The 20,209-nt window shown below is 41.6% G+C and overlaps 1 protein-coding gene across 1 annotated transcript in view; it reads left to right on the plus strand.

Moving 5' to 3' along the window:
- Positions 1-2,730: 2,730 nt before the first annotated feature.
- rgs3a (regulator of G protein signaling 3a) overlaps positions 2,731-20,209 on the plus strand; it is a gene marked incomplete at its 5' end in the record, with an annotated part of 114,820 nt that continues 97,341 nt past the window's right edge. Inside the window, 7 exons of the mRNA XM_079288894.1 lie at positions 2,731-2,809; positions 8,557-8,607; positions 10,335-10,393; positions 10,494-10,588; positions 10,929-10,988; positions 13,182-13,242; positions 16,080-16,173. Of these exons, the coding sequence (XP_079145020.1) occupies positions 2,731-2,809; positions 8,557-8,607; positions 10,335-10,393; positions 10,494-10,588; positions 10,929-10,988; positions 13,182-13,242; positions 16,080-16,173 (499 nt within the window). The remainder of the gene's footprint in view (positions 2,810-8,556; positions 8,608-10,334; positions 10,394-10,493; positions 10,589-10,928; positions 10,989-13,181; positions 13,243-16,079; positions 16,174-20,209) is intronic.

The raw sequence follows: 20,209 nt of genomic DNA on the forward strand, positions 1-20,209 counted from the left end.
TGTGCCGTTGTCTTTTGTTTGGTTAAATCTTTAAACGGTAAATGTAGCTTGGACTACCTCAGAGTGTAAATTGTGTGCTGGAGAATATGCACACTTTCACACTTTCTCACAAATAAGATGTACATTTCTTTTGCAAACTTTGTAGATCTGCAACGATTGATTATTTTAATTATTGATATTTATTTTGATTCATTATTTAATCTGTAAAATGTCCCAAAATACTAAAAAGGGCCTGCCGTGCCTAAAGCGATGCCCTCAGATTGCTCGTTTTGTCCGTCCAACAGTCCAAACTACACAAACCTTTTAATTTACATTAACACTAAACAGGAAAAAGCAGCAAATATAAACATTTGAGAAGTGGGAAGACGTGAATGTTTGACATTTTTCTGTGTAATAACTGACTTCAACAATGAATCAATTACTCACTCTCGTAATCACCAAAACATTTCCGCTGCAAAACCTTCTTCACGCCACTAACCAAATATTTGCTGACGTGCTTTAGTTGAATCTGCTTTTCATCCCTTTGGACCAGTGTGTGTAGGATTTAGGGGGATTCATTGGCAGACATGGAATTTAATATTCATTATTCGGTTTTCATGGGTGTATATTCAACTGAAACTAATTATTGTCGCATTTAGTTAGAATGAGCCCTTCTTATCTGTATAGGGAGTTGGTTGCAACCTGCAACCAACTGATGCCTCTAAATCCCACACACTGGACCTTCCATTTCCTGTCAATACTTCTGTCTGTTTAATCTGTCACTTTACTGTCTTTATTTTTAGTTCAACCATAATTAAGTATTTGTTCTGTATCTAGTCTGCCAGTATTTGGCTCATTGTTTTGTGTTTATAGTTTATATACAAACTGTTTTATAAAACTGTTATATTTTTATAAGAAACAAACAAAACATATAGGCCTGCATTTCCTCTATCCTTGTAAAACATCTCTCCTTGGGCTGGGTGACCGCAGGATAGTGGGAAACATTGGGCAATGGTATGTTAGAAAGGAGTTGTTTTTCCTAGGTTTGTTTTGATGGTTTTGTTTTGGGAACATGACAAATAAGACAGACTTTGCATCGTCTCGTATTTTTTTCTCTTGAAAAATGTCCTAAAAAGAGTGTGTGTCTTGTGTCTGTGCCGTGCCACAGCAGCATTATCTGCCCAGTTTACCCTCTTCGGGGGAAGCAGAGTACGAGTTTCAGGCCAGTCCTTTGTTTTCCCTTCAGTGCAACTGATAAGGACCAAATGAATCAGGGGCTTTCTGTAGAGGGACAGAATGAGAGGAAAAAGGATCCGGATTATGACCTAAAGTCCTGAGGAGGGGACAAGAGATAACTCTAGATATATTCTGCCCAAAATAGGTTCTCTGAAAGCGTGTTCCTTTGTGAGGATGCTGTGTGGACACTATACTTGCTGATTTGAATTTGGACACAGTATGTGTTATGTGGTACACAGTTCAACAAGCAGATTTTTTTTAAATCGAGATTTATTTCTGTGCCTTCGGGGTGGGTTGGGCATGTTCGTTAATCAGGATTAGCAGAGAAGTTCATCTGTGGGTTACTGGTACACTGCAACTGGGCAAGATGTCAAAATACTGTGCCGTAGTGATCGCTGTTGTGTGACATTTCACCTAGAGGTGTTAAGTCATACTGTAAAGTAATCTGGATTACAACCACATCCCTGGCTGGGCTCTATCTAGATTCTACAGTACACAGATGGGTTAATCTGTGTATTGTCTTCCTCTGGGAATCCTTGGAAGCTGAGCAGACATTGTTGAGTTCACCTCGGGGTCTCGCATGTTATTTATACTCTTGTCTGCAGACATTTGTCAAATGACTGCAAATCCGTCTGACAGCTGCCAAGTACAGCTGTCAGCAGTACAGTGAAGGTGCCTATATTGTCTTTTCTCTGCAACAAATTTGCCCTAAAACCAACCCGCCCATAGAAAACCAGCAAACGGCTCTGTTATAATAGACATCAGTCGTTTCTGTAACAATATTGTTTGACCTCAAATTCAAAGCCGTCTGTCACCAGTAGGTGGCTCATTAGTAACAATAAACAACAAGCGGATTAAATAGAATTAATCTAAATCACCAGATGCACCCTGCAAAACAGGCTTTTATGGTTCTGCGGTTGTTTAATTGAATAATGATTTATTTTTGTTATGCTCATTGGAGAGATGATCTTAACGAACCTAATGATGATGCTGTCTTTTACAAACTACCACTACGAAAGCTTTCCAGTCTAGCACATTATTTACATCCAATGTACATTAATCATTGAAAAAAATGAAATGTGAACTGTTTACCTCTCCATCACCTGCTGCTCTTTCTCTCTCTTTATTCTCTCCATCATCTGCTTCTCTCTCTCTCTCCTCTCGCCATCATCTGCTGTCTGTCTGGCCGTGTCTTTCTCTGTCCACTGTGGCTTTAAGAAAGTTTTCATCGATCGTTAAATGAGTCGTTCACCGTTTCATTTGGGAGCCGTAACGTGAAGTAATGTTATGAAACGTGAGGTCAATCAAGCGGCACTTACAATCACGATTAAAAGAAAAGTAGCTCTCTTCTTAGCCTACCCTTACTTCTCCATAAAAAGATTGATTTGTTCTTTTCCCACCTGACCACACACACACACACACACACACACACACACAAGCATCAAGTTTCGTTCCCTCTCTTCCCTCTATAGTTGCTGAAAGCGTCTCGTGGCAGCCAGCATGCTCTCTCTTAAGATGAGCAGTCTCAGAGTTTACCTGCGGAAGCCGCCCGACAGCTCACCGGAGACCTCGTCCTTCCTCCTCACTACCCACGGTGAGCTTTATTCCTCTTCATTTTCTGGTGTGATGGTTAAGTTTTTTTTTTTTGACGTGAATACATAACAGCATCAACCAAAAGAAGTACAAAAGAGTGTCTGTTTGCCCTGAATCCATCTTTGTGAGCGTAAAGGAATGTGTCCAAGTTATATAAAGGATTGTGTCACAAAGGTTTGCCCGCACAGACACTCGATCCTGCCGGGTGTCTAACATGAGAAGCGTATTACTCGCAGCAACAAGTGGGCTCCGATGTAGCAACAAGTCCTTTGGTGCCCTCACCTATCGGGTGACAACCTGAATCATTTATAGAGGTTGTTAGCCAGACTGGAGGAGGGTGCGCCTGAAGCCATAATCATCCATCATCCAGTGTTTGCCTCTCCACATGAATTAAAACGGATGACGTACTACAGGGGTGCGTGTGGGAGTGCATGGCTTTTGTATTTATTTGCCTGGAATGTGTCAGGAACAGGTCTGAGGGGAAGGCTTATTCGTAGGATTCATGTTCCACACAGCTTTGTTGTCAAACGTCACAGGAATGATTGTCCGGGAGAATCGCTGATATTTCAAATGAATGGAGGATAATAGGTCATGTCTATTTTTAGTTTTCTAAGGGAGATGAACCCTAGAGCCAGGTGCTTTGAAGCACTGGCCCAGAGAATGAACCCATTTTCGTTGTTCTTCAACGTTTATGGAGCATCAACAGCGTTCTCCCTCGCCTCCAAAAGCCTTTTTTTTTTTTTGCAAGTTCTCCCATTTTGCTGCTTCTCAACATATCCCATTACTCTGTTGAAATAGAAAACGGGTTTATAGAGGTAGCCCAAGACGTCTGGGGAGTTATTTCTGCTGCGTTGGCGACACCCAGATCTGACCCATATGGCACACATTAGCCTTTATATTAGCCTCTCCTATTGGCACCACACACCTGATCAGCCTGACCTCTGCACTCTTCAAAAGAGATCCCAAGCCTCACATCTGGCAGTCCGTCGAAAACAATAAAGGTAATACCATTTTAATCTTTTCTACAGTTTTGTAAATTCTACAGGTGGTTGCAACTTCTGCCACACTTTCCCAACCATTAATCGAGTCACTTCAGACCGTTGTGTAACACAAACAACAAAACGGACAAATAAAAACGTTTACAGACACGCGTGCACACACTGAGGTTGGTAACAATAGGACACAAATGTTTTTTGCTGCCTCATAACAACAGAAATTGGCCCAATTTGCTGCTAGGTAATTGAAAGTGGCTTGACAGGTTTTGATGTGTAACTACTGACTGGAGTGGTTTGAGCTAAGTTTTTTCTTTTGTGTCTTTTGCTACCTTTTTGTTTGACAGTCCCGCCCACACTGTAGAGTTGATTACTGCACCAGTGAACGGAGTTTGAGGCAATGCCTGAGTCAGACAGAGAGAGGTTATAGATGAAGGGTTGAAGGGGACAAAAAGAGAGGAATGAGAGATAAGACACCGGAGAATAGATGGATGAACACTGCAAGAGAATGGCAGACTGTAAAGGGATATTAATCAGACCAACCTCGTTTACTGCACTTTATTCTTACTCTTCTTTTTAGTCGGTATTTATGAGGAATAAAGACTAAAAATGCTTCGAGAGAAAGAAACGACATGAGAAATGACATGCCGTGTTCGTTGCTGCGCGTGCAGCAATGGTCTCTCTTCCCCTTGAGTGGATAGGCCTGCCTGGGACTGTGTGTAATTGATGAAAGTTTCATGTTGTCATGATTAAAGTGCACAGAGCAATTCAGATTATGAGACGTTAAACACAGGCCCAAAGGCCTTTTAGAAATATAAAATTCCAGATCCTGAGCTTTCTCTCTGAAGCCATCAAACAATGCTCGACTGTTTTGGCTGTGGGCAGCGGACATAATGGTGTCCCATGGATTCAATGTGGACACAATGAATTTGATCTACTCCTCCATCTCACGGAGGAAGGTTGGAGGAAGGAGTGTTGGGAAGTTATATAACCAGCCCATTAAAAGACATTCAGCGAGGGAACCGAGAGGACACCTTGCATGTCTCTCATCTAATCTGCTCTTTGTTCCCCCCCCTCGGATCAAATGGGAGGAATTGGCGCTCGCCCCAAATGAAGACTTTGAATCCTATGCATAGCCGTTTCCCAACTTCTCACAGAAGATGTTACAGAACACGGATTAACGCAGGCCTCCTTTCTTGCTCCTTTCTGCTGATAATGGCTACTTTAGCTGTCACATAAAGACCAACAGTGTCCCCGGGTTTGGCCTTATTGGATGCTGGTGGGGACCACACACACAACCTTCAATGGCCTTTTCTCCCATTCTTGGGTAATTTAATTTATCTTGTGATTCTATTCAGCACTTTTTCGAAAATATTAAAGACTATTACATTCCTAAATTGTGGCTTTGTGTGGGGGAAAAAAAAATGCAGCGACACCTTAAGGAAGAACAGGACGTGACCTTCTGTAGTTTTAGCCTCTGGTTGTTATCGGCAACATCACTGAAGCCTCAGAGGTACATGGGCGGTGTAGCATCGTCTCCAGTGACGGCATCACTCACAATGACAAAATAGGACATTTCAGACCGGATGCGGCAACATGGATGCTGCTGTTTTTTTGTTTTTTTTTTATGTCTGGACATAGAAAACTGTGTATGTCTTTTTTTTTCTTCCACAATTTAACAAATTTCTCAGAATTTATAAAAGGAATAGTTGGGAGTCTGTTAGGTGAGACGCTTTAAGGGCAGTTGATTTCACTCTCAATGAAATTCAGTCTGAAGTAAACGGATTTCTTTGAAAAACAAGATCCAAAACTAAATACAAGAGGAAAGTTGCTCATGCTTACAAAGACGCAACAACAAACTGTGACTCGGCACAAATGAGATCCTGAGAAATAGCTCGTAACACAAAAAACAGAGGAAAGGAAATTGAAGTATTACACAGCTTGATGTTGGACAATGACATGTTGGACTGGGATTTTAGCTCTGTTGATTCACAACATTAATAATGCTCTGATAAAGATACCTTTTTACCGTAGCAAGAAAATTCTCTTATAATTTGAAGCTTTGTGAATAGCTGCGACTTAACATTAAATGCAAACGCTAGAAAACAGTCTCTTTGTCCTTCATAGTCGGAGTAATACATATTTTCTTGCACACAATAGTTGAGTTTATCCTTTTTTAAATTAGTTTTTCTAGTTTTCTGTCTTTCAGTGTAACCTGTTTTGTGCTCAACACTTTTATTGTTGAGGGGACTCGTTCATTTCTTTACTGCTGCCATAAAACGTCACATTCTAGAGTTATTGTGCTGCATTATTTTAATTATAGACTCTCTTATAGACTTTCTTTTTCTAAAGGTTGTAAAGCTGGCATCTCCCTAAAACCAACGGCTTGTTCCTTCTTGACCTTCCTTCACTAGGACGAGCCACGCATTTTAAATTCATTCCTGCTCACGAACAACAGCGCATCTGCTGCAGGGCAACTCTGCCACATTCAGTGCATTTGTGGAGAGACGAAGCAACGGTTGGGAAGTGGACTTTAGCTTCCGATCTTTAATCGATCGGTAGCCGTATACAAGTCAAGTCAATACTATTCATAGAGTCCAAAATCACTATTTTGCCTCAGAGGGCAGACTCATCAGTCTACCGGATTCTTTGAACTCCAAGAATATTTAATATTCTTTTTAATTTCTCATGGCAGCTGAACTTTACTTCTTGACGGACATGTCTCTGATAAGAGTAGATCGAGTAGTCACGCGTAAACGAATGATTAGACAGAGGTAGAGCATTTCAGAGCCATATATCCGTACCGTGATCCGTGTGCTGGACTGTATTTGCATGTGTTTATTTATTTATGTGTGTATTTGTGTGTGTCGTGGCTGTGTTGTCAGTTTTGCATGTATTGACCCACAGTGCTGTCTCCTCTGCCATGCCCCATTAATTCACTCCTGCACTCGCAGGTGTTGACCTCTGCCTCCAAAATGTCAGCGTTCCGCTCCTACAGGCCATTTGCTTTCCAAAAAGACAGCTCCCTTCTCTTTTGTGCCTCCTTACTCTTCACTCCGAAAAACCGTTGCAATGTTTACCTTCCATCGTTAACACCCCAAATTACTGATATTTACCTCAGGGTCATTGTGTTTTTCTTTCTTTTTTTGTCAGCCGATGATACAGATACGGCTAATGTATTCATCTGGTGATGTGTTGACTGTGTACGTTCAGCGTTTCACCTGCAGTGTTTTAAGAATGAAGGAAATGTCATTACAGGATCAATAGCATCCCACTCTTGCTGCTTGTGAACCGCAAACATGAATACCTTTTAAAGATTTCAACAACGTTGTAAGCATGTTGCGTCCACTTAAGCAAGAGGAATTTCCCAGCAGAGCAGGACAAGAAGCCGGAAAAGAGTTGACTAAATTTGACCCTCCGGTTTAGTCCTGTCAAATAGCACTTTGCACATTGTTTTTGCATTCTCTGCTTTTGGGCCATGCAATGCTAAAAGTGAAAGGAATAGATCGGCTTTTAATGATCTTTCTTCGGCGCAAAATGTACTGTATGTCAGAATTGTGTGTTATTTTCCTACAGCCTTGGACTTACCGTAGTCAGCTGTCCTGAAACTGTTTTGGCATTCTACATTTACCGTCATCCATTCGGTTTGGCTTCTAACTGCAGCTTTATACAGATTGTGTTTGATATTTTGAAGACTGCATCCTAACTACCTTAAGGTTCAGAAGCACCAGGAAGATATCCGTTTTCTCACTTTATTCTTCTGTGCTGGCCAGCAGCACAAAACCATGCCAAGTCCAGTGTGGGAACGACAAACATCCCTTGTACCCAAGCTCTGAAGTGCCAGCAGCGTTATCACGCAACGAAGCTCCCACATTTTCGCTTTGGACTGTGCTCTTATGAGCAGGATTCATTTAGGATAGCACAAAGCCAATGTTAGCAGTGGCCGTGTCAACATGGCTGACGAGTCTCCTAGAGCCGTTGGCGGCGCTAAGGAGACTCGCAGGAGAGGAGAGAGAGAGAGACAGAAACGGGGAGACAAAGTGTGAGTGAGGGAGAGGAGTGACAGATGATAGACAGTGGACAAAGACACACACACACGCACACACGCACACACACACACACACACACACACACACACACACACACACACACACCGTAACCCCAAAACAAGTAAGTTAAACCAAAAATTAAAAAAAATGTATGTATGGTATTGGGCTCTGGTCCTCAGATGGGAGATGACACAATGTTACAGCGTGAACAGACCACAACATGCTGAACACACACACACACACACACACACACACACACACGCTGCTGGCCCTTAGAGGCTGCGTGACCTTTTTTTAGTTGCACTTTGAAAGCTGTTCGGTCGTACTTCCTCGGCTGCCAGTTCTCTTAATATTGTCGAGTTCAACATCGTGTGAGGATCCACGAGCTATTTTGTCGTTTCGATTTTTGAAAGTGAAACTAAATGTTGTCAGAATAATTTCAAAGCTGATTTCACACTAATGCCCTGCTGTCAAATGTGATAAAGGATTCGTTTGACGCTTTTCTGTCAAATATGAAGCTACAGCCAGGAGATGGCTATCTTAGCTTAGCACAATGATTGAAAGCAGGGGGGAACCGCTAGCCTGGCTGGCTGTGCAGGGTCTTTAAATCGTAAAATCAGTCTTTGTGCTAAACCCTCTGGAGCTATTATGTTCAACATAGGTACCTGTCACCCCGTCATAACCTTCCCCTTTCTCTTATTCAATAGGTCAGCTGAAGCTGTCAATCATCCAGGAGCATGAGGTACTTGTTGTTAGCGGTAAGTTCTTTTGAAGGCTGTTCATGAAGAGAGACGCTGCTGTGGAGAGACACTTTATACCCTGTTCATCTTAATGAAGTATACAGTCTGTGCCTGCCGGTGGCTGGTGCGGCTTCATTTGTACAGTACATATGATTTGCAACATATAAAGTAAAATATTAAATGGCACAGTGCAGATCACCTGTCAAATCACGACAACCGGCCATCAATGAGAGAAGGAAAAGTGGTGGTTTATTTTGGTCTCCCAGCAACCAAAGCCTTCTCCATCTCCTCTCCCAGGTCTTTTGTGCTCCTGTCATTTCTCTGAGTGAAGGGCCATTTACTCATCACATGCCAAACCGGATGCTTTTTTTTTAAGATTACATAACTCGGTATGACAACATCACAAACTACGTCCTCAAAATGACTGAAATATTTTTAGTTTCAGGGACAGTGTATGCTGTTTACGTATATACATGAAATATTAGTGCAACTAACGAACTATTTATGATTCATCCATGTTCTGTCACCATAAATAATGCTTGATCATAGACTTAGAGTCAAAGTGCACTTGAAGCTCTGTGTGTATTTCATGCAGTGTCCGCAATTGTACATTTGTGTTATCAAAGATCTATGAAAATAGGGATTATATCTCTATATTTTAGTTTTATCTTGAAATATCCTAAGACCAAAACGTTGGTCTTCATATAGCCTCACGTCTCTTTGTTCATGTGGTTTTTGAGCCTCATGTGGAAGCTTGCTAAGCCCTGTCCTGCATTCTCATTTTTCCGAAGCAAACACTATCAGGATGGAATCTCATTGGCTGCTGTGCTTTGGCACAGGATAATGTGCCCGCTATGAAGTGGCTTTGCTGGCAATGATGAAGGCAGAGAAAAAGTGCATCAAATGTTGACTTACTCGCACAACTTGAGCAGCTATTTTCTATAAAGTGATGGTGATTTCCCTTTTGTGTTCTCAGTCATTGGAAATACGTAATGGCTTCTTACAAATCATTTCCACCGCTTGTTATTTCAGCAGTCAGACATCCTCCTATTCTTCCTGCACATACCTCAATCTAGAAACAAAACTACGGCTGAGTTCATGTGAATCAGGCAAGCTGTCACATTCTGCCTCTCTGTCCCTCGAACGTATCCACTGCCGTTCTCTTCCTGTCCACCTGATGCCCTCTGACTTTTTCTCCTGCCACTCCCTCCTGCCCTGCAATGAACCCTTTTCCCTCCAGTCCCAGTCACCTGACCTTCTCTACCCACCTGCTCACCTGTTCCCACTCTCTTCATCAGCGCTGCAGTTGTACCTGAACCTGTACCTGCCCATAAGTCTATATATACTTTTATTTTGCCAGTATCAATATCATTAAACTCTTCCACTCTGCCTGCATTTCGTGAGTCGTGACACAAGCCGTATTAATCATGGCAGCCCATTTTTCCCTCAACCAAAAGCAGCTTGCCCAGTGCATATGCCAAATGTGCTTCCAAATATTACACCGTCTGGACTCATAACACATGCACACATTGTCTACATGAGCAAACCAGAGTGTGTTTTGTGGCGATAGGGAGTCCATTCGGAAATATTGTACGCCACAAACAATCTGAGCCACTCTGAGCTTCACGTGGAGCAGAGCCGTGGGCACATTTTTAACCCAGCGCCTGAAAATGAGATGTGCTTATACATAATTAATGTGACTACAAAGTCATAATTTATTCAGTGATATTTGTATGTGTTCGCAGTTTTGGAGGCTAGGGGCTTTGTGGAGGAGTGCAAGGGGTCGTGTGACTTTTACGTTAAGGTATGTACAACTGCAAAGAATTCTATGTATAAAAATAAAATAACTTTTTGGAACTGTGGAGACTAGATTGTGTGTACTTTTGTTTTGCTGTCCTCCTCAGATTGGCATGTGCCCAGACAGTGACCCGAGCGACAGACAGAAGACTCAGATGGTCCCTCGCTGTAGGAACCCCATCTTCTTACAGACCTTTTACTTGTAAGCAATCGATTCATACATTCATTGAAAATGTAGTACAATGTCGCAAACTATTTCCAGATTTGTTCAAAATGAATATATTTTGGTGTTGTTTCATTGACGACTCAGTTGAGCCCTTAGTGGAAGGCAGTTTTGCTTCGTTCAGATTTCTTGTATCCTCCACAATAACACCCGAACGTTATCTGAAGGACGGATAACATTATACATGAACTGCTTTTGATTCTCTCTGGGCTTTTCAAGTTTTGTTGACTCCAAACTAATTTTTGTGCAAAGATTCACTTCTTAGCTCGTCACAAATATACTCTCAGTGAATATCACAGTTTGTTCCTTGTGTTTTCAGTAAGGCGGACCTTCATAAGAGACTGCTCTTCACAATGTGGAACTCTGACTCCACAACAAGGTACCTGCTGGGAATGTTGATGATGATGTTGGTGAGGGTGATGATGATAGTCATAATGAAGACAATTCATTTGGATTTTTCTTTTCCATTTAAACTCCTATTTTAAATGTTAGATTTTAAGAAGCTAAAGCTGCCCACTAGAACAGTAAAACACCATTTTATAATTGCTGCTGCTGCATACCTCTGTGGGTTTGGCTCTGTGTGTGTGTGTGTGTGTGTGTGTGCATGTGTTTCTGAATGAGGCAGGGTGACTGTGTTTCTCTCGCCTCCCTGCTTCACCAGACTTGAGCTGAAGGGTCATTGCTGAGGATGGAGTGGTTGAATGAGTCACAGATGTCTTGTGTTTTATTGAGAGGACAGATGATGAAAAGCATCGCTCTGTGCTAGAAATAATGACACACACTGTTTTAGACATGCTTTGTATGGTTCAAAGCTCTCTGCCCTGAACATAGAACACTGTGCTCCCCTTTATCGTCTTTGAATGATTCTTGCTGTTTTCAGTTGAATAAAAACAAACTATCACATACAGCATGTATTGGAAAGGATGTATACAGATGAGAAGTATACGGGGGCAGGTTTACGTGAAGTGGTTGAGTTAAGATCACGGAAGGATTTTAAAGATAAAGACCTTTTTGGGACAGTTTCTGGGACACAGATTAAGAGTGATTTACTCGTCTTTGGAAAGCAATTAAGCCTCGTTGACAGAAAATGTCGCTTGGTATTAAATGGGAAAAGCCGGTAAGAACAAATGTTTCCAAAAGTAATACACCTTTGGTGAAGGATTATTCTTCTGCAGTGTGCCTGTTCATTTGAATGTTGGTTTTGTCCCTTCATTACGCAGATAAGAGTCCAAGTATAGCTTTCCTAATAACTTGATTTATTTAAAGCAGTGGTCATGCTGCCCTTCTTCTGGTAATAGCTATAAATTAACTACAAGATTAACGACTCTGACATGCTTCCGTTTTCTTTGTGCAGAATCGCTCAGAACCAATGCCATGTTGCATTTAGATGTATTTAGCGCACTACTTAAAATCCCAGCAGAGCCTTTTCACACGTAACCATGGATTGAATCGAGAATTATGTATCCCTGTCTCATTTGTAAACTCTGAAGCTGCTACCTCTGAGAGCAAAGGGAGTGACGGGAAAGAAAAGCAGGAAAACAAATGTGTGCATCTTCAATGCAAACTAGAACGGTGCACTCAGAGCGCAGATCTCCGCCAGGTGTGTATGCAACGACCACTGCTTTACTTTAATCCAGCGCCGATCCAAGACTTTAATTTATGACGAACTACTGACATTGCCATCAGTCTCATCTTTACATCATGTTTAGTGATAATTCTCATGCTATCATGCTACTGTACAATGTGAACATTCAAATCATTGTACCTGCTTAGCATCAGCATGTTGACTTTGCCATTGAAAGCCATTAGCATGCTGTAACTCGAAGTGGCACTCTGCCACAGCTTCACAGAAGCGCTAGCTGGAAAGTCTGGTACACAGCAAGCTTTTATCAACTCAATATCGTCTTCGCGGCATTCTGTCGATGCGGCTGAGCTCTTTCGGTCACTGGGTCACTCAACTGAGCAGAGCCAGGAAACATTTCAGGAGTTCATTTGTGCTGACGGCAAGTTTGCCCTCAAAAACAGAATGAGCAGCTGCATTAGTCCCGTCTCATCGATGCATAATTAAACATCCCAACCCCCCTCGGCCACCAACACGCTCAGACTCCCATAACTCTGCTCTAACTCTGATAATATATTTGTGCCACGTCACTATATGTCGACACATTCATGAAATATCTTTCCCAAGTATCACATTTTACTCCTTTAAACTTTTTGTTGTTGTCTCGTCTTCCTTCATTATGTTTTACTTTGCCTCCAACCACAGAGATTTCACCCAGGGGATCAACCCTTTTTGTAATAAATAAGTCTATACGGCACTGTGGGACACTTTTATGTTTGAAAAATGTGACGCTGAGATGAAAAACACTATAATAAGCATCACATTGATTTTTTTGTGTTTATTGTGTGGGCTGTGGGGGTTTAACTGTTTTAGAGAATAAAAGAAAACACATTTCAGATGTCAGAGCTGAGTTAGAAGACACACCGGCTTTACTTCGGGGTATTAATTGATTTTTCTTATCCTACTTATTTATTCTCTGTGTTGCCTCTCTCTCTCGCTGTGTATCAACAGGATGAGTGAGCTGCTGGGTTGCATGAGCTTTGGTGTGCGCTCCCTTATGGACCCAGGCAAGGTAAGTTTAGACACAGAGATTGCAATTATAAAGACCTTCTGTAAACAATATACACAGCTCCCTTTGCAACTTTCTCTCTTTCTGTGCACACATGCATTCCTTATTTAAGTCTCACTGAATCTCATGTCTTTCTTTTACTGACATGAGGAGACATGATTGGATTTTTTAAAATTACAATGCAAGTGCAAAAATTCAGTATGTTGATTAAATGATGTTGCACATTGAGAATTTTGTAATTAAACATCACATACTGTAAATCTTTCACCAAATTAAAGCTAATCTTTCCATGAAAGCAATGTATTATATGTGGAAATTATGAACCCGTAGTGCATCTTACTAGAAAATGTTATCTGCGGAGAACGTTTGATACCACTGCAATGGCAACAAGACCCACTTTGTATTTTTCTATGACAAGAGAAGAAAGCTCGAAGTCCTTTTGTCAGCCTGTGTTTGAGCTGTCAAACACACAGCACATCATGTTCTCATAACACATACTGTCGGCTCACAGACGCTAAAACAAGAGTATGAGTCTACGGCTATGTTAGCGCTGTGGGGGCTGTACTTTGTCATTACTTTTGACCCAATGGTGCCGCCAGATTAAAAGTTAAGGGATCATCAAAGTGATTACAATTAATCCCGAGGTGGACATGAAAGTCTGAACAAAATTGCATCCGATAGGTGTCAAGATATTTCAGTCAGGAACAAAGTGGTGGACCCTAGACAGGACACACAATGGGTGACGCCACTTCCTCCCACACACCTAAATCATAATATAGAAGAACACTTCGTCTTTCTTCCCAAGCTGTCCCAGGTGAGAGCAGACGAATGTGAGGTCCAAGAGTTCAGCGCTGCTCCTTGGCTCAGAATAGGTTCTCCTCCACGAGCAGTTCATCCCCACAGCTGCTTTTCTTAGCTCTTTCCTGTCTCTATTTAATTATTAACTCCAATTTAGCCAACTTTTTTTTCCACTGCCTTTCCACATGTGCAAGTTTTCTTCTCGCAGTCGACCACATATTCACAGTTTAAAAAAGAAAACCCACGTTTTAGCGGTTAACCGCTGCAAATGTGCGGTATGTAATGCCTCAGCACTTGATCATTTATGTGTTATTACATCATTCTGCATGCATCTGTGGGTATTTTAAGGCCACATGGTGGATTTAGAGGAAGGAAACCTTTATGCTCATTGTGGTTACAGCACAGTTGAGAAAACCTCTCCAATTGTCTGTTTCTGTACTTGTCAGTTATTGCACTCATCAGCATTCTGCCCCAAGAACCCTACAATTAGGGCTTTTTGTGAAATAGAATGTATGAAGGGTTCAAATCACTGCAGAAAAAACGAAGCTATCTAAAGCAAAAGTTCTTGTGCTTCTTGTGTTAAAATCATCGTTTTTACTATTTAACTTATGAGCTTTAAGCTTGTCTTGTTGTTTTTTCTCATGATGGCTGAGAAGTCGAGATACGACTCTTAATCTGGTGTTTAGAAATGAAATGAACACAACGCAAATTGTTCTCTCTCACCACCACAGTAAGTGTTTCTTTGTAGTTTCAATTAGCGATGAGGAAAACAAACAACCACAAGAAATTAGTTTCATCAGGCTTATGGCTTCCTTCCTCTATTTATCTCAATGAATATTTTATTTGCTTAATATGCTAATGAGGGAGATTTACCTTAGAGTCACAGGGAGTTATTTCTCTCCTCCACATCTGTTCTGCTTTTCAGTTTTTTTATTTTTATTCAGCCCTTCTTTCAAACCCATCCCTTCCTGTTTCTCTCCAATGTGTTCTTTTATTTCAGAGGCATTTGGAGCTTTCTGCTTCTTTTTGTTACCTACTCTGCGCGCTTGTCACATCTTGTAATTTGTTTGCATCCTTTTTGCCACTTTGTGCTTTTTACATCTCTCTCTCTCATCTCCTGCTTTCTCTTTTCATCTCTGTCTCCCTCCTGATGCACAGCTGCCTTTGTACCACTCTTCCCCTCTTTGTCACATGTGCACAGTAATATTGAACGATGGCGTAAATCCATCCCTGACTTTCAGGACATATGTCCTCCCCTCCCCCATCTTCTATACAAGTCCCCCGCCCGTCCTCCCCCCTTGTCCCACAGCCCGCAGAAATCTGTCCACTCAGATAAGATGCTTTCAAAACGGAGATTATTGTCACTGTCCATGGCATCACATTATGTAGTACAAAAGAGGAGGCTTGCTCTCTGTGTGTGTGTGTGTGTGTGTGTGTGTGTGTGTGTTAGTGTGTGCTTTAATAAATGTGTGACACAGAGTAAAAAAACGAGCTTAAAACAGTGTTATCCTGTTTGCAACACCGTACTCAAATCATCAGGATTACAAATCAGACCCCCCTCTACATGACTTTATGTAACACACGTACGGTACAGTAGTTGCGAATACACACACACACACACACACACACACACACACACACACACACACACACACACACACACACACACACACACACACACACACACCATCTGGCTCACAGGGCAGAAGTGGAGGCATCAGCTGCTGGAATAAGCTAAAGCATTGTGAGTGTTGAGTGTGTGTATGTTCAGGGTTTGCATCCCTGGAGGAGCAAGCAAATTCAGTTTGTGTCTTTGTGTGTGTGTGTGTGTGTGTGTGTGTGTGTGTGTGTGTGTGTGTGTGTTTCTGTACATGTTTATGCTCACATAGAGAATTTCATTATAAATTTAGCTCTCATTAAATTGAATCCCCAAGCTTGAAGTCAGGCACCCTCGTGCATGCGTTTGACACACACACACACACACACACACACACACACACACACACACACACACACTGTCACTCTTTGTATGTGTGCTGCAGGAGGTTCAAGGATGGTACTACCTTCTTGGGGAAGAGCTAGGGAGGACGAAGCACCTTAAAGTGCCCACACAACACAACTACAACAACTCTCCTGGTAAGTTAACTTAATCATTAAATATTACCAATGAATCAGATGGGAACACTGACTTAAGCTGAACTTAAATAAAATGTGTCCGCTGTAATGAATATGGAAATATTGGTTTGATTGAAAGTTGGCTTTGAATGCTTGGTAAGATTCTTAGGCCTGTTTGCTGATTGTTTCTGTTAAATATTTCCTCATTTAAATCAGTCAACTTTTCTATCTATGAGCCATATTTGATTGAAACATTCTTTATTTAACACTGATATATTAAGCACTCATACTTTAGTGCACGAAACACAAGTTTAAAAAATGTATTGTTTTGGTACCAGTGGTGATACTCTGGTATCATATCATCACATCTTTTTTTAAATGATACCCAGCCCTGATGAAGTTAAGTAGACTTGTGATGAACATAAATATAACAGTATAAAATATTGCATTAAAAGGGAAAATGTAGTCTTGTAGTCTAATGGCAAATCAGCAATATGTGATGGTCAAACAAATCCAAAAATGGCAACTGTAAGAACACAAGTCAACTTGCCGTATCCATATTGTCACATGTTTGTGTGTGCCAGGCCCGCGGCACTAAGTCTTCATCAGTCTCTGGGTCTGGAGGTGGGGCGGCTGTGGAAGCGAGGGATTAAGAGAGGGAAAGAGAGAGGGTCTGGGAGAGCGAATGAGGGAAAGACAGAGTGGTAGGGAAGGAGGGGTCTGGACCAAACCCTGACGCGTCACAGTCGCCAGAGAGAAAGCGAGAGAGACGGAGCGCTCTCACACCGGTCGCTGCTGGACTGGATCTCCCCTCACACACAGACACACACCCACTTAACTCACACACACACACACACCCTCACACACACACACACAGACACAGTTGTTTGGAAATCTATTTTTTCTTCTCTCCACCTTCGGAGTGCTCCTTCTCTTCCTACTGATGTTTGCTCTCACTCGTAGTTTCACGTTGATGGAGGAGGTGGTGGTGGTGTTTGTGTGTTGGAGTTATGCTACTGTGTGCCGGCCATAAGGGCAGCCTAGACTAGGTGAGTACCATGTTTGTGTTCTCATACTTGACTGTACTCACTGCACATGAGTGTGCTTTGGAAGTTGCATGAAGCAAATTTGCAACGTGAATTTTCTTTTTTTTTTGCGGATGTTGTTTGAACGTGTGACTCTCTACCTCCGCCTCTTCATTGTCTTTTTTCCTCGTGCTGCTCATTTCTTCTTCCTCATCTTCTTCCATCGTTGCTTTTCTTCTTTGTCCTCCTAATTATTGCTGATATTCATTTTCATCTCATTGTTACACTCTGCGTTTGCTGTTAATCTGTCAATTTCGGAGTATTTTTCTCGCGCTGAGCAGAATTTTTCACACTTGCTTTCAATGGAAGACCCCTTCAGCAGTTTACCAATTCTGTAGATTACTTACAGCACGGCCCGACTCTTTGTTCACACCTGTGCACAAACCCTTCACCTCAGCACACAGTGACACGCACACAACCACAGCCCTGTTCCTTCCCAGTACAGCAGATCAACTTTCCATTGCTTATTCACACAGTTCCATTCTGGGTTATGAGAATGACAATTATATCATGAGACGTCAGCTTACCCATTCCACTTTACACCGCTTGGCTGAACTAGGCTAATCTGCTTCATGCAACTTTAAAATGAGTTTTATGCTTCTGTGGATGGAAGTGGGACAGGGGTATCAGATTGGACTCAAGACTCAGCCAGCAGGAAACCATTACAAGGCTCGCATGATGGGATCCTGACTTACACTTAAGGGTTATACAAGTGGTTCTTTTAGCTGGGGGCTGACGGGCTTTCTAAACTTTAACACAAGTGTAGTAATTGCAGTCGCATGTTGCTGTGCAGAAAGTTAATTTCATCAGATTTTATGGCAGAAAAAGAAAAGGAAACAAAAAAACAGCGTGCTTAGTTGTTTTAATGGATGTAAAATGTTTTCATCTTTCCCAGTGGAAATACTGCCCCACTACTGTCTCATCGAATCCATGTGTCTGTCTGTGTGTGTGTGAGAGTGGGGGTGCATACTCATGCATGCACTTGGTTGTTGCCAGCTGGCAGAATGTAGGCCACGGAGGCACTGCTGCACGATGAACTGCACGAACTGAAATGACTAAAATCCCATTCATTACAATACAACTCTCTCTCTCTCTCTCTCTCTCTCTCTCTCTCTCTCTCTCTCTCTCTCTCTCTCTCTCTCTCTCTCTCTCTCTCTCTCTCTCTTTGTGTCCCTGTATGTCTGTCCCTCTTTAGTTTGTGTGTCTCCTTCACAGTGATTATCCATGTGTTTGTGAATATCCTTGAGCCTTTTACCGTTTGTCGTTTCAATTTCACGCTCGCCTTCTTGAAATATTGTTTATTCACTCCCAGACATTCTGTCAGACGTCACCGTTTATTTTTTAGTAATTTGGCATCTTTGTCATTTATCTGTGAGTCATCAGTCAACGTCAACTATCACCAGCTACCAGCCTATAGCCGTCCCCAATTCTCACTCTCACTCTCTCTCACTCTCTCTCACTCTGAGGAGAAGCATACTGAGAGCTTGGCAGGCTCACCATGTTCTTGTAATGCTTTGGATCTGCAATCTGTACTTTCTAAGTGAGTTGAAAGTTAAGTTTTAATTTCTCTCCTAAAAGTACAATAACCTGTGTATTCCTTTGCAGACGGTAAAGGTTGAATATCGTATTTTGGTGAAGCTGAATTTTTAGTTTCAGCTCATTTGGTGCTACGGAGGAGCTGTAGTTGGTTGTCAGATCGGATTTCCTTTTCATGTCATTTTGACAAACCAGGCTGAAGTCACAACTGTCCAGAAAAATGTCAGTGAATGTAAACAGTCAAATTGCCAAATCCTACAATGTAATATGATTTCCACTCTGAACAAAAGTCTAACTTTACAAGCAAACATCTGTTGGAAGAAGTCTTTTCGTGGTCTGCTAGATTTAGGTGCACTATTTGGATCCGTGTTTCTGACTAAGCGCTCACTCAGCGACCTGAGTTCAGCGCCAGGCCAGAAACCCCTCGGGGCAGACTAATGCTGGGCTGGGAAGCTATCAGCACACGGCGGAGCATCATCCTGACCTAATGACTGGCTTTAGACATTCAGTATTTAGAAAGACAACAATTTGATTGAAATTGGAATGTGCCAAATATTAACAGCCTAGATTGAAATGCATCTACAGATCCATTAAATTTATTTTTGCCATAGCAGGTACAATTAAAAGGAAATATACTTTTAATAAATAAATCACAACTGCGGAGCACAGAGAAATGAACTCTAAATATCAGGTTGTTACGAGTCGAGCCGGACAGACTTTCCTCTTGCATGTTTCAGACTCTGCTTCCATAACACAGCCTGCTGAGCTCTGACAGCTAATTACAATGCAGTTAGACAACAAAAAAGGCTGCCATCTTAACTTGGCTTAACATGAGTTGAGAGGCATGAGTGGCAGCCAAACAATATATCTGAGATAAGGAGTGACAGGCCAATTAGTGTTGATTGTCAGAACACATTTTTGTATTATGCAGTGGTAGCAGCCTCTCCTAATCTACAGTTAAAATGGACGCATCCAAGTATTGTTCTGCCAGTAGTAATACGAACAATACAGAATATATGGATGGTGTTATACGCTGACTCAGACATGTACAGCTGGTACACTTATGTGGTCAATGTGTAGATTGTTAAAATAGTGATGGAGAGGAAATTGTCAAACTGATCAGTATTTTAGTTCAAATATTTAGGACTGAATGCTGACTCACTGACTCTCTTGGGGATAGTAAATCTGTTTTGTTGATATGTGTTCAGTAAGGAATATTGATGTTGAATAGATACATCAACATGCTTTATTTTCACTGTATGATACAGATTCAATGTGTTCTCATTAGGATTTATTGTAATATCCAACAAAAAAATATATAGATTTTTTTTTTACATATGACACATTCTTATTGTTTAATTTTCACCGTTTTAATTTTAAAATGGTGCCCGGTTTGAGACCACACAATCCACATTTTATTCTTACATGCATTTAAA

The sequence above is a fragment of the Melanostigma gelatinosum genome (assembly GCF_949748355.1).
Source record: "Melanostigma gelatinosum genome assembly, chromosome: 18".
Taxonomy (NCBI): domain Eukaryota; kingdom Metazoa; phylum Chordata; class Actinopteri; order Perciformes; family Zoarcidae; genus Melanostigma; species Melanostigma gelatinosum.